Source organism: Neofelis nebulosa, chromosome 6, assembly GCF_028018385.1.
Source record: "Neofelis nebulosa isolate mNeoNeb1 chromosome 6, mNeoNeb1.pri, whole genome shotgun sequence".
In the NCBI taxonomy this organism is placed as follows: domain Eukaryota; kingdom Metazoa; phylum Chordata; class Mammalia; order Carnivora; family Felidae; genus Neofelis; species Neofelis nebulosa.
Genome location: NC_080787.1, coordinates 20,045,006 through 20,058,555, shown reverse-complemented (window position 1 = coordinate 20,058,555; position 13,550 = coordinate 20,045,006). Strand labels below are relative to the sequence as shown.

The window sequence follows — 13,550 nt, the reverse complement described above, 5'->3', positions numbered from 1 at the left end:
GAATTGAGTCGCATGCATTACATGATTGTAAAAGGCATGCGATGAGTCTCTCCTGACTGTCATGCTATCTCCTGGGCTGAATCATCACCCATTATATTCTGGGCCTTAGGAAGGAGCAGTGTTGTTCATGACTCCTGGAGGGGCGTACCGTAACCGGGGGTAACATCTGCAGGGCACCATCTTTCACAAACGCGCTCTGCAGCCTGAAAATGTGAAACAGTCAACCGTCTACGATTGAAGCGAGTCTAGTGACACGGAGGGCTTCACCGTGCCTGTAATAAACGTGTTTCCCATCCCTTGTGCTATCATCCAGCAACCTAACGGCTGTTCTTTTTGCTGAGCTAAATGCAACATCTCACGCCAGATTTATTGGGCTTGGCAAAGTTGCAAATTTTATTACGCCAAAGTTGAGAAAGAGCAAAGCTGAGGAGTGCTAAAAACAGTACACTTTGCTACTGTGTAGTACAGCATTTATTTATAGATATCTATTAATACATAGCAAGAGATACAGAAGAAGTACATAAAAAAACGGCTTTATCAAATAGTTTCCAGCATTCAAGTGTAAGAGCCGAAGCAAGAACAGCGACGGCAAACTGGTCTGTCTGTGGAAGAAAAAAGTCGTGTTCTTGTGCTTTCTCTCCCTTCCCTTCCCTTTCCTCCCTGAGGACCGCGGCCACAAAGAGCCTACACCCTCCTAGATCTCGGAGGGGTGGGGTGGGGTGTGTGGGATGTCCACATGTATTACTCTGTCCAGCTTTTTAAGCCTCCGCCTCTCCCATCTCCCTCTCTAGCAATGCTGTATGTGGAGAGGTGGGAACATGGAGCTTGTAAAACTGGTTTGTTGGGGTTCTTGCTCCCTCCAGGTCTTGCTTCTTGGGAAAATGTCTTGCCAGGCCGTGCCCATGGCTGCCTTCACTGAGCTTGCAAGGGGCTTTCCCCTTCCTCCCGCAGAAGGAAAGAGAAATGGAAATACACACGCGTGCCTGCCCATGAGCATCTTGGAAACTCGGAATTCAGAGATGGGGGCGAGACAGTACAGGGGAACAGTGGGACTCTCCCAGATCTGAAACGCTTGTGCATTTGCTTTACAGAGCCCTAGAGGGCCTGGGGGGAAGGGTGGGGGTGGGGCGGATCCCTGTATTTATAATTCAAATATGTTCCCAGGGTGACCCATGCGGGAGAGGAGGGGAGAGGAGGGGACAGGGGACTGTGGGAAGGCGTGTGGGCAGGTTCATTTTGCTTCGCTTCCACCTGATTGCTGGGTGCCCCTGGCAACCCCCAGGGGCAGCCTCACTCAGGCGGGGGTGGTGGGGAGAGGGGCTTCCTGGAGGGTAACCCGGGCTCCACCTGCAGAGACTGGGGAGGGCGGGGGCGGTCGTTTCCCCTCGAGGAGCTTAGGACAGGTTGGTCCTGACTGCTGCCAGGCTTCTGTCAAAGTTGCCAAGAGGTTAAAGAAGGGGTGAGAGGGATCCCAGGCCTCCTTTCCCTCACCCGGGGGTGGGGGGGTGGGAGGGGGAGCTTGGATCCTGTGACAATGACATCAGCCCTCCTCTGTTCTCCCTGTCTGCTGGGGGCGGGGGGGGGGGGGAAGAGGTGGGGACACACGGGCCAGAGCTGAGGTGGGCAAACCTGGCTTCCGGCTTGATGTCACCTCCCCCCCCCCCCCCCGCCCCATTCTAGGGTGAGCTGTGCCCTCCCCAGCCCCCCAGGGGCTGAAGAGGCAGAAGGCCCAGGCAGAGTCCCCTGGGGCCTGGGTGGAGGCGTCTCCGGTGTGGGTGTGGGCAGGAGGGTACCTGCCTCTCCCCCCGTCTCCAGCTCGTGCTGCAGCGGCCCTTTTAGGGGACAGATCTCCTTACAGGCCTGACACCGCTACTGTAACTGTCTCCCCAGCTGTAACTTCCAGAGAGGCCCACACTTCCCACGTGGGCCCAGGTCCACAGCTTTCATGCTGGGATAAAATCTCCTTTTGGTTCTAGAGGTGACGGGTGAGCAGGGGGATGGAGGGAAGGGTTTGACGGGATCCTCCTGGGTATATGTGACTATCCCTCCCTCGTCCACCCTGGGGAGGGGAGGGGATTGGGGTTAAACAGGGTGAGGAGCTGGAGGAAGCATCTCTCTCATGGCGCCCCGAAGTGCTAGGTGTAGACACATCTTCCTCCTGGGCAGGGGAGACGCTCCCAACTCACTCAGGGCATGGCAGGAACTTGGGTAGAGCATCGAAACCCTGGGTGCCTCGGTTTACCCACCTGCAAAGCGAGGCTACCTGAGAAAGCCGACGTCTTCCATTTACGGTTTGCTTTGTGTATTACCAAACGTTCAAGGCCACAGTGGCTGCCTGGTGGGTACTTCAGGGGGCATTTCGAGGGCAAATAGACCTCGCTTGGAAAATGTAACCCATTATTGAAATGTGGGGCATTTGTTATTTGATCTCCATATTCGGCATGGCCATTTCCCCCTTCCCAAACACCACCCTCATCACACATTCACCTAACCCCCCTACAAGAAGGCCCCTTTACCCTAAATGAAGAACCCAAGGGGGGTGGGGGGAGAGGACGATCCAGAGAAGATGTCCCCGCGCTGGCAGTAAGTACATATTCCGAGAGGCAGCCCTTTCTATTCCTTGCCACTCCTGAGCGGTCATCTGGGCTGCCTTCCCTCAGTTATCTGGGAGCCAAGGTTTTTACTTTTTGTTCTCAAGAAACATCAGCCCCTGTGGCTCTGCATCGCCCCCTGGCGGTCCTCTCCCGCTATTTCTTAACACCGGTGGGTGCTCCCGAACCTGGGGCGTTGGGGGAAAGCGGAAAGAGGGTGGGGGCACAGAAGAAAGCTTACGGGGGCTTGTACTCCATGCCACCGGGCTGCGTGCCCGCAAGGACTCTAATTGTTTTTTTAACGTCGTTTCCTTGCTGTTCCTCCACGGATCTTTTTCACTGCGCACGCAAAGAACTTCAGCAAAAAAGACTTGGGTGGGTGGGGGGGGGGAGAGGGGGCCGGGAGTAAGGGACAAATATGTTGATCTGCCACAATAATGTGACCCCCAGTGGTGGGCGGGGGTGGGGGTGGGGTGGGGTGAAGGGGGAGAGCGTTCCCTTGTGTGATCAACACTAAGGAATCGGGCGACATAAAAGGAGAATGCAGGGAACAACAATTAAAAAAAAAAAAACCCGCGCACAACAATACAATCTATTTAAACTGTAGCTCATACTTTTCATACCAATGGTATGACTTTTCTGGAGTCCCTCTTCTGATTCTTGAACTCTGGGGCTGGCAGCTCGCAAAGGGGAAGCAGACTCAAGCACTGCACGGGCAGGTTTACCAAAGGTCTCTCTAATGGGTATTTTCTTTTTCTTAGCCCTGCCCCTGAATTGTCAGACGGCGGGCGTCTGCCTCTGAAGTTAGCAGTGATTTCCTTTAGAGCCCGGCCTTATCTCCGGCTGCACGTTGCCTGTTGGTGACTAATAACACAATAACATTGTCTGGGGCTGGAATAAAGTTGGAGCTGTTTACCCCCACTCTATAGGGGTTCAATATAAAAAGCCGGCGGAGAGCTGTCCTAGTCAGACGCGCTTCTGCATCGGCGCTGGGGCGAGCGCGCAGAGGGACCTCGGTCCTCGGTCCCCCCGCACGATACCGCCGCGTGCGTCTTCAGACCGCTCCCACTGCCGGCCCTCCTGGCAGAAACTTCTTTTGCTGCCCGTTAAAAGCGCCCTGAGGCTGAAGGATCGCGTTGAGATCTGAATAACCAGAAGCGCTTTGAGGCAACTGAAGCTCTTTTTCTTCGTTTTCCTTTGGGTTTCGTTGGCAGGGGAGGATTTTGATCCGCGCCCCCCCCCCTTTTTTTTTTTATAAAATTTTTTTTTTTTGCACCACAATGGATTATTTCCCCGTGATTTTCTCTCTGCTGTTTGTGGCTTTCCAAGGAGCTCCAGAAGCAGGTAGGCACGGCGACTTGTAAATCTCTGAATGTTAATGTCTTCTTGTCCACCTTCGTGTTTTTCCTGCTTCTGTTTTCCTGTTCTTTTTATTACCGCAGGTCAGATATCAAGTGCCTGGGAATTACTGCCTAAAGTTACTTCAGTTTTTTTTAGTTGGGGGAAAAACATTCCTCTGCTGAAAACAATTGCTCCTATGGCGTTAAAGTAACATACTATTCTTGTGTAGTATATTTCCTTGGCTTTTAAAAATACAATTCAAGAAAAGTAAAGACAAGATACAATTTCGCCAAAGGTATATTCGTGGTGTAGGTGTTCGTACAGGTAACAGCACATATAGGAACTTCTGTATTTTATTTCAAGACTGTTTAAATAGCGAGTGAAGGTGTAAAATATTTAAACATTTCAGCTCAGAGCCAAGGAATTTTATTCCAGTCATTCGAGCAATATATGAGCAGTAAAATCACCTGCCGAACAGTCTGCTGAACAACCCCCCGGGGCAGTTTCAGGGTGAAGCAGATGTTTTCTTTAAAATTTGTCATTATTGACTTTAGGCCTCTTTTGGCAGGTTTTTGGCACCCAAAACAGCGTGAGGTCTATTTTCAGTTGTATTCACCTGTCGTGGGAGGGGAGCTAGGATAAAGGCTGGCTGCTTAAGGGTTTAGATAGTCTGTGTGCATCTGCCTGTTTCCCCCTTCTGAGGGTCAATGCCCTTTTTTGTGTGTGTCTTTTCATGACACTGACTAAAGAGAAAAGATGTCAAGGGAATGAAAATCCTGGAATGTGTCTGATCATTTGAAATGTACAAAATTGGGCAGATAAGCCACATGGCTAACTTGTCAGTGAGAAGAGGCGATTCTTCGGTGGGGAAGGGGGAGGTGGTGAATCGGACACGTGCCATCCTTCTCCCGGGATTCCCAATTCGAAGCCCACAGAACCTTGATTAGGTCCCCAAGCTGCTGCTCAGTCTCACCCGAGATCAGGGGTTTCCTCAGAGTTTACCACCTGCGATGAATATCGTACAGCTGGTTTCTCTTCTTTCTCTCCACTCACCCCCCCAAAAGCTCTTGACCTCCACCTAATTTTGAGGGCTGCATATCACCCGGGCTAGTCCCTGCCCTCCACCCGGCGTGAAGTGGTCGGTACTCCCCTCACCTGCATGGGGACGTGGCTCCCAACCGAGGAAGAGGCAGACGATTTATTCAACTTTAGCTTTTTGGTCAGCGGCCAACTTGAAGGCACCGTCCTCCTGAATGCCATGCAGAAGCCACCCAGATTTCCCACCGGCAGCATGTCTGGGCGTTCCTCTGGGGGCTGCTTTCATGGGGGCCGGTCCCCTTTTCTGGTGGCTGTTTCCCCTGCACACATGTCATCTCCCTGAAAGTGGGTAAGCCAGTGGGGGCAAACATGAAGTCACATAAAGAGCCCTTTCTGCTCTGTGTTTCTTGCCGAAGGCCGGCTGAAGGTGGGCTTTGATCTGCCCGGCTAGATCCCCGGGGAAATGCCCTGCTGACCGGCTTTTTTCTCTCCCCAGCGGTCTTGGGCACGGAGCTCAGCACTGGCCTGGACAGCGGAGGGGAGAAGCCGGCTCCCAGTGCGCCCTGGCGGCCCCGACGGTCCAAGCGCTGCTCCTGCTCTTCCCTGTTGGATAAGGAGTGTGTTTACTTCTGCCACCTGGACATCATCTGGGTCAACACTCCCGAGTGAGTCTCTAGAGGGCGTCGGAACGCTAGCTATCCCTTACCTCTGGCCGCTCCAGCCTGGAGCCCACTTCCTGCTAGTTGCTTTGCGGGGAGCCCCTGGTCTGGATTCTGAAGGACGCGAAGGTGCCTCGGTGGGTGGGGACAGTGCCCCTCTGTTCCTGAGAATTCCCAGGCAGGTTGGTTCTTTGCAACAGCCAGGGAAGGGTGGGGTGGGGGGGGGTCTTTGAGACCCTGTGGCTCAAACATTCATGACAGGAGAGACGGAAAATGGTGGTGACAAGCAGGTCATTGCCACGCATTTCGGAAGGGGATGTTCTTCTGGTGGGGTCTGACCGCGCTTTGGGAATAAGCTACTGAGGGCATATGTGGGTTAGTCTAACCTATGCTACTCTTGAGGCAGAAAGGGTGGTAGAGAGTGATCATCAATCCCTTCCTTTTACCTAGGGAAAAGCAAAAACCCAAGGAGTGAGTCCGTGGCAGGGCTGGACCCAGAACGTGGATGTCCTGACCCCTCTGTACTTTCCCTTTAGAAAAGCCTATTTCAAGACAGCAATAGAAACAGGGCCCATAGATTTCTCTTCTGCCTCCAGCTCGAAGAAGACAGTCTCCCATCCCTTCACCCTGGAAACTAGCTCACCCGTCAGAAGCAGCCGTAAACAAAAACACGCCGGGTCCCATTTTGGCGAGGCATGACCAGAGTCCAAACAAAATCAAATCAAACAAAACCCACAGTGACCCTAATACTTAAAGGGTGATCCTTCCAAGGGGATGACTTTATCCCTTTTAGGTGAGACTCAAAAGGGACACTTTGGAAATTACTAGAGAGCCTTCTGGCAAACGAGTCCTTCTACTAGTCACCTGGTGTCACCAATTGCAGGAGATGTGCAAACCTGGGTACAGTAGTGTGTCCTCCCCGGCCCCCGGCAGGGGGCACTTTTAGCATTATCACATGACTTGAACTGGAAAGAGATTTTCAAAATCTTGTGAGTCATGGTTTCGCATTGAATTCCGCCCCCCCCGCCCCCCCCCCTCCAAGAGCTGTTAACTAGATGGAAAGTTAGAAAAGTAAAAAAAAAAAAAAAAAAGAAAGAAAGAAAAAAAGAAATAGATACCAAAGCAAAACAAACAAAACAAACAAAACAAAACAAAACAAAACAAAAAACGAAACACCCCAAAGCTGCTTGTGTTGAGCTAAAAGAGAACGTTGTTAACAAATTAAAATGGAATTTCATCGAGTTAGACTGGTTTTCTCCTGGAGGGGTACATGCCCTCAGGGCCATTGATAGGTGTGGGACCCTGACTACCTTCACACTTGACCTTCCTAAGTTGGACTACCGGGAGCTGTGTGGTGAGAGCCTTGTGCCCCGCTACAATGAGTTTTCGCCACAGAATGCGTCGTTTTGAAGACTGTTAATCATGCTAATATCTTGTATTCCTCTTTTTTTGATAACAGGCACATCGTCCCGTATGGACTTGGAAGCCCTTCTAGGTCTAAGCGATCCTTAAAGGACTTATTTGCCACGAAGGCGACAGACCACAGGAACAGATGTCAGTGTGCCAGCCAGAAAGACAAGAAGTGCTGGACTTTTTGCCAAGTGGGAAAAGAGCTCAGGTGAGGTAGAAACACCTTTGCTTTCGATCAGTTTTATGGCCTCCCGATCGTCCTGTCATGATGTTGTTGCCTTTTTGCTTAAGAGATATTAACAGAGACTTTGTGAGGAATGAAGAGTCCCATTGCTGAAGTACATTTCCCCATCTGTCTTGTAACAGGGGCCAAGACAGTATGGAGAAGGGCTGGGATGACCAGAAGAAGGGAAAAGACTGTTCTGAGCTTGGAGAAAAGTGTACTCATCACCAGCTGGTGGCGGGAAGAAAAATAAGAAGGTAAGAGACTTGCAAATAGGAGAAAGGCTTGGAAGAAGAGAACACAGATTTTCGTAGTCTGTGGATTAAAAAGAGCAGAGGAATCCCTCCCAGATGTTTTTTTGAAGACCTTGAATGCAGACCTTTGCCCCCTACGCACTTTGGTGATCTTAATCACATGCCGCCCAGTCTGAAGGTAGATTTTCCAAACAGAATACATCTACAGACACCTTTGTCATTTGGTCATAGCTAGTCCTTGCTTTTCTGCATCAGTGTATTTACCACTTTGCTTGAGAAATTAACAGTCCTTTCAGGGAGAGGGTTTTTGTTTTGGGGTTTTTTTGTTTGTTTGTTTGTTTGTTTGTTTTGGTTGCTTATTTTATTTTATTTTTAAATCAAAGTGTACGACGTAATTAAGGTTTCCAAAAGTTGTAGCAGTTATTCCAATGGCCCAAGGGAGAGTAAAGTCATTAGGTAGGGTAGGTGAGAATTAGAACGAGCTGTGTTGGGGGGTTATTATTATTTTTTTTTAAACAGGGAAGTGCATTCGGTGGAGAGCCAATGTCTTTCTGAAAAGCTCTCCCATTTTCTAGTAGGTCGTGAGCTGGGGCAGAGAAAGGACGTAGATCAGGCAACACCGTAGGGTTGTGATGGCTCTCGACCTCTTGAGTGATGACCCTTCCATATCCCAAGACATGTCAGCATTCACAAGCTGGAGGGGAGAAACCTGCATTCAGATCTGTCACGTGTTCCACATTTCCCTATCGTGGTCCGTGGGCACTTTTCCTAGAAATCCAGTGGCGGGAGGTTCTATGCTCAAAGTGTTCTGAGCACAGTCCTGACAGCCATGAACTACTTCTGAGGGGTTTACTGCTGGTGTGTGGGACATCCTTAGCTGTCTGTGACTTCTCACTTTGCCATTGCACTTTCCATATTTATAATCTCAGGCCACTGATGCTCTTCCCCCAGATCACAGGGTTGGGTAAACAGACTTGGAAATTATTATTGTTTTTCTATTAGTTTCTATTATAGCAACTCAGGTCAATGCAATATATATATATATATATATATACACACACATACATACATATACATATATGCACATATATATACACATATGTGTATACGTGTATACACATATGTGTATATGTATATGTGTATGTGTGTATATATATATGGTTTTTATTTGCGGTACCATATTTGCTTGGAGCAAAGCTATATTCCTCCTCTCTTTTTAAAGTTTCTTTCCCATCAAGTTACCTTTAATTCCTTTACGTGACAAAGCAGATATCCATGATTATTTGAAGCCTGCGTTGAGTCAGTTTCTCTGTAGAGTCCCGTGGTGGTCGTAGTTGGGATGGAGCACAGGAGACAAGACAATATCTCTAGCTTACCTTGAAATTGTACTTTAAATTTGTATTTAATGCCCAGTTCCCTTTAGATATGACCGCTGCTCCCTTCCTCTCCCCCCTATTCCAAGCATAAGGGGCAGGCTTTATTTTCACTTGAGGTTAACAAAGGGAAGCATGCTGTTGCGGTCGGCGGCGAAAGTTCAGGCACTGGACTCAGATTCTAATTTTAGATGCCTCTTTTGCCCAGCAACGATTTTTAAGAAAATAACATTTGTTTTCTCTTGTCTTGTTTAATAGGTTGGACGCCGTCAGGAACAGCATCAAAACAGCTTTCCGTGTTGCAAATCTGAAAGCGGAGATCTACAGAGAGAAGAAAGTGACCCACAACCGAACGCACTGATTGATGGCAGGTGCCCGGGGCCTGTCACATGCCATCTCCTCCCTGGAGGGAACCCTGTGGCTGATTCTGCACTCTCTCCACATGGCTGGGATCAGAGCAAAAGCATCCTCCCTGCTTAGACCGTTTCTTGCTCCAGACTGGCAACGGGCCAGTGTCCTCACTGTAAACATTCCAGGGAAGGTTAAGGAGTCCCCCCAATCTGTCTTCATTTGCTTCCATCAGTGGTGACCGCTTCCGTCTTTCCTCATCTGGGGTGATAGTTGGACCACGCAGAAAGCAGAGAGATACAGTGACTTGTGGATTAGGGTGGCATCCTCCAGAGGGAGGACAGGAGATTCCACACGCGGTGGAATTTCTGAAGAGGGTCCGAAGGGAGTGTTTGTGTCTCACTCAGGCGCCTGGCACGTTTCAGGGAGAAGCTCCAAAGTCCATGCAAAGATTTTCTAAGGAATGCACAAATTGAAAACACACTCGAAGGACACTCAAGTAAAAAAAAAAAAAAAAAAAAGCAAAAGACTTTTATTATTATTTTTTTAATTCACAAAAATGCAAACTGAAAGACACTGTTACTACTGTAAAATCAGGATGGGTTTGATGAATATGAGTCTACCTCACCTATATTGCACTCTGGCAAGAAGTATTTCCCCACCTTTAATTATTGCCTCCCTTCGCTCTTCCCCCTCCTGCCCTCCCCTCCCCCCAAAGCCCCCGTTGTAAATCTTGGCCTCGTAGATGTCTAGTCTAACACGTCAGTAGTAGATGTAACGTTTCATGGTAATCTACTAGCTCTGATCCACAAGAAAAAGATCATTGAATCAGGAGGTTCCCTTGCCTTGATCTTTGGAAACACAATGGTATAGAATTGTTTATGGAAGACGTTGAAAAGTAAACATTTGGTTATGCTTTAAAGCAGTGAAATTATTTTCCTTTATGTAAGTGGCTAATGGAAGAGGTTGGAATAAATTTTGACGTACTTATTTTTTTATAGATATTTATATTCTAACAGTTTATTCCTTATATTTACCATGTTAAATATATGTCTGGGCAGGCCATATTGGTCTATGTATTTTTTTAAGTGTATTTCTGAATGAAATTGAGAAAAATGCTTTGTTTTGCCTGTCAAGGTAATGACTTTAGAAAATAAATATTTTTTTCCCTACTGTATTGATTTTGGGTCGTTTCTGAAATTCCCAAGAAGTGGGCCGTGATGCTAAGAATTATGAAAGGAAGTGATTGAAAATGGTTTCTTAGGGGCGCCTGGGTGTCTCAGTCGGTTAAGCGGCCAACTTCGGCTCAGGTCATGATCTCGCGGTCTGTGAGTTCGAGCCCCATGTTGGGCTCTGTGCTGACAGCTCGGAGCCTGGAGCCTGTTTCAGATTCTGTGTCTCCCTCTCTCTGACCCTCCCCTGTTCATGCTCTGTCTCTCTCTGTCTCAAAAATAAATAAACGTTAAAAAAAATTAAAAAAAAAAAAGAAAATGGTTTCTTAGGTGACAATAAGAAGGAAATAGTCTTGGCTGATTATGAAAGAACTCCATCTGGATCCTCAAAGTTGCCTTCAGATGACATTAAGGTAAAAACAAAACAAAAACCCAGCTTCGATACCCCTGTCTTTCCCTGGATCACAGCTTTCTGCTTCCCCTCCCCCTGAAAACTCTCCAGGGGCTTACTTCATCCATTAACTTTACTTAGGCGATTAGACAGGATCCAACAGCTCAAGCGGATGGTGTGGTGAGAGGTGCTCTCTCCATATTAACGGGCTGAAGGAAGCAATGGCAAGACGACTCCCCAAAAAGTCACCGAATTATATCCGGTTCCACACCATTCCAGAGATGAAATTCCATTCCGCATTCCAGAGAAATGCTTGGAGAAAGCAGCCTGCTGAGGGCAAGTTATGGGTCCCCCGTAGCATTGTGAAGGTTATTTATTTATTTATTCATTTATCTCTCAGATTAAGAGCTTGGTTATTAAGGAACACTAAGTGCCTTTGCTTGTCCTCAGTAGCCCAGGACTGGACACAAGCCGGTGGAGGAAGAGACACCAAGTGCTGGTTCTGGAACACGGGCACTATTGCACACCCTCCTGGCCTTGCCAAACCATCCGGGAGACTGATATTGCCAATGGCCATTACCAACAGAAGCCCATAAGGGTTTGATGAGCTTTCGAGACTCTTTACCATCCTTTCCCAATAGCAAGGAATGCCTGGCATTCAACAAATATTAGCTCATGATGATCACTGTTGTCTAAACAAGGACACATTTGAAGGATGTTAAATAACAGCCTTCAGGTGTGCATCGACAATGTCCTAGGCAGAGTTTCTATCTTTATTGACATTGTTTCTCATCTTCCATTCTCTCTCTCTTCTTTTAAGAGACAGTCCAATATCTCAAAATGCAGTTTCCGGAAGTTCATTTAGAACAGATTTCTGTCTATGCACCAAAGGCCAGGCAGAGCTTTGATCTCAGGACTCCAAGGACCAGATATTGCTTAATCTAGCAAACTGTTTCTCAGTGTGTAATTCTTAAGGGAATTGTGGACTTTTGTCCACAATGACAAGGGGCTTGGCTTGAACTTGGTCACTATTTAATCTTGTGCAACCATTTGGTCCCTCCGCATCGTGGGTTTCCTTCCCTGTTAAATGAGCGAGAGGGGAATCTGTCTAAAGGCTCGAAGAAAGAGCCTGCAACGTCATGAAGAAGTTGAGTGGACACGAGACAGTGAAGGTCTGAGCTCGGAGGATGTGGGTCCATTACCTTTAAGAGGGAGTTGAAATGAGAAGAAGCCATGGAGTAATAGAACAACACAGCAAGCAAAGGTGATAAGGGTCTCTTTTCTTTTCTTTTCTTTTCTTTTCTTTTCTTTTCTTTTTTTCCTTTCCTTTCCTTTCCTTTCCTTTCTTTTCTTTTCTGTTCTGTTCTTTCCTTTCCTTTCCTTTTTTTTTAATTTTCTTTCTTTTCTTTTCTCTTTCTTTCTTTTTTTCTTTCTTGCCTCCTTTTCTTTCTTTCTTTCCTTCTTTTCTTTCTTTCTCTCCTTTTCTTTCTTTCTTTCTTTCTTTCTTCATCTCTCTCTTTCTCTCTCTCTCTCTCTCTCTTTCCTTCCTTATTTCTTTTACTATTTGGGTCTTGACACCTTCTTCCTCCATGCTTCCTGCTCCAGTAGCCTGCAGCAGCTGTCTCAGGGCATGAGGGTCAGTAGTAAAATAAGCTGGAAGATTTAGAGGAAATGAATATTTTTCAAGTATGTAGAGGAAAGATTTGATACTATGAAAGGCTCCTGCTGTCTTGAGGAGTGCAGTGGTGGAATGGTCCGTCACATGTCCTGCTGCTTTCCCAGTAAAACGGCTGTGTTTGGAAGTCCACTTAGGACAGATTTCTCTCATTGCACTAAAGGTCAGGCAGAGCTTTGATCTCAGGACTCCGAGGACCAGAGGATCCTGGGTGGGGAGTAGCCATCCTTTGTTGGAGGGAGAGGAGACCACTAATGGGTGCTGAATTCTTCTCCCCAGGAAATCACTTCATTTGTGATGGAAACCATTGGCTTTTATCCTGCCTATACTTCCTGAAACGCTCAGGGTATTATACTAAGTGGAGTTCTCACAACACAGGGTATTATCACTAAGCTAGAGTCCTCTCAGGAAGACTTTGTATTTCCAGGGGAAAAAGCCAAGGTCCCGAGAGGGAAGTGACTTACCTAAGATCACACAGCTGTGGCATCTCTGGACCCCGAACCCTTGAGCACAGATGCTTTACCTGGAGACACCTGGAGGTCACAGGAGACTGATGCCCGAGTAAACCTTAGCAGAGGGTTCTGGGTAGTGAAGGTAAAGCTTTGCCTTCCAGCCTCACCGGCGATATTTGGCAGATCCATCCTTGCAGTATATAAGGGAAGAAATGTAAGGGAAGAGAAAAGGAATATAAGGAGGCATACAAGTCTCATGACTTCACAAAATGAATTGCTATAAGACGAAATAGAATATAACTGGGAACGTGTATTTGTTATTGTTTTTATAGGATTTAGTTTCTAAATAATTCTTAGATAATACGAGTGAAGGGGCATTCCTTTGTTCAGTCCTCTGATGGAACTCTATAATAATATTCAAGTACAGTAGTACTCGAGATACTGTGTTTTATTTCTTTGTCTACAGTCCTGAAAATGTTCCTTTTCAAGCCCAAGATCTCAATATGTAAAATGCAGTTTTTAAGCCCATATTTTCAATGGAGTTTTTTTTTTCCCACCTCAGCTTTCTCTCCTTTTTGTATTCCTCACCGTTTTGGGGATCCTGGCTTTGGGGCCCAAGACAG

The 13,550-nt window shown here is 47.4% G+C and overlaps 1 protein-coding gene across 1 annotated transcript; it reads left to right on the top strand.

Annotated features, from left to right (window-relative positions):
- The first annotated feature begins 3,330 nt into the window (after nucleotides 1-3,330).
- Nucleotides 3,331-10,414, top strand: EDN1 (endothelin 1). Its single transcript, XM_058732990.1, has 5 exons — nucleotides 3,331-3,935; nucleotides 5,467-5,635; nucleotides 7,089-7,247; nucleotides 7,406-7,519; nucleotides 9,148-10,414. The coding sequence occupies exons 1-5, from the start codon at nucleotides 3,872-3,874 to the stop codon at nucleotides 9,248-9,250; spliced, it is 609 nt and encodes a 202-aa protein (XP_058588973.1). The 5' UTR covers nucleotides 3,331-3,871; the 3' UTR covers nucleotides 9,251-10,414.
- The last annotated feature ends 3,136 nt before the right edge of the window (nucleotides 10,415-13,550 follow it).

What these genes read in the sequence shown, in the direction of transcription:
- EDN1 (XM_058732990.1), top strand. Translation starts at nt 3,872, where the DNA reads ATGGATTATTTCCCCGTGATTTTCTCTCTGCTGTTTGTGGCTTTCCAA. An exon ending in CCAAGGAGCTCCAGAAGCAG is followed by an intron (nt 3,936 to 5,466) that starts GTAGGCACGGCG and finishes TTCTCTCCCCAG; the next exon opens with CGGTCTTGGGCACGGAGCTC. An exon ending in ATCTGGGTCAACACTCCCGA is followed by an intron (nt 5,636 to 7,088) that starts GTGAGTCTCTAG and finishes TTTTGATAACAG; the next exon opens with GCACATCGTCCCGTATGGAC.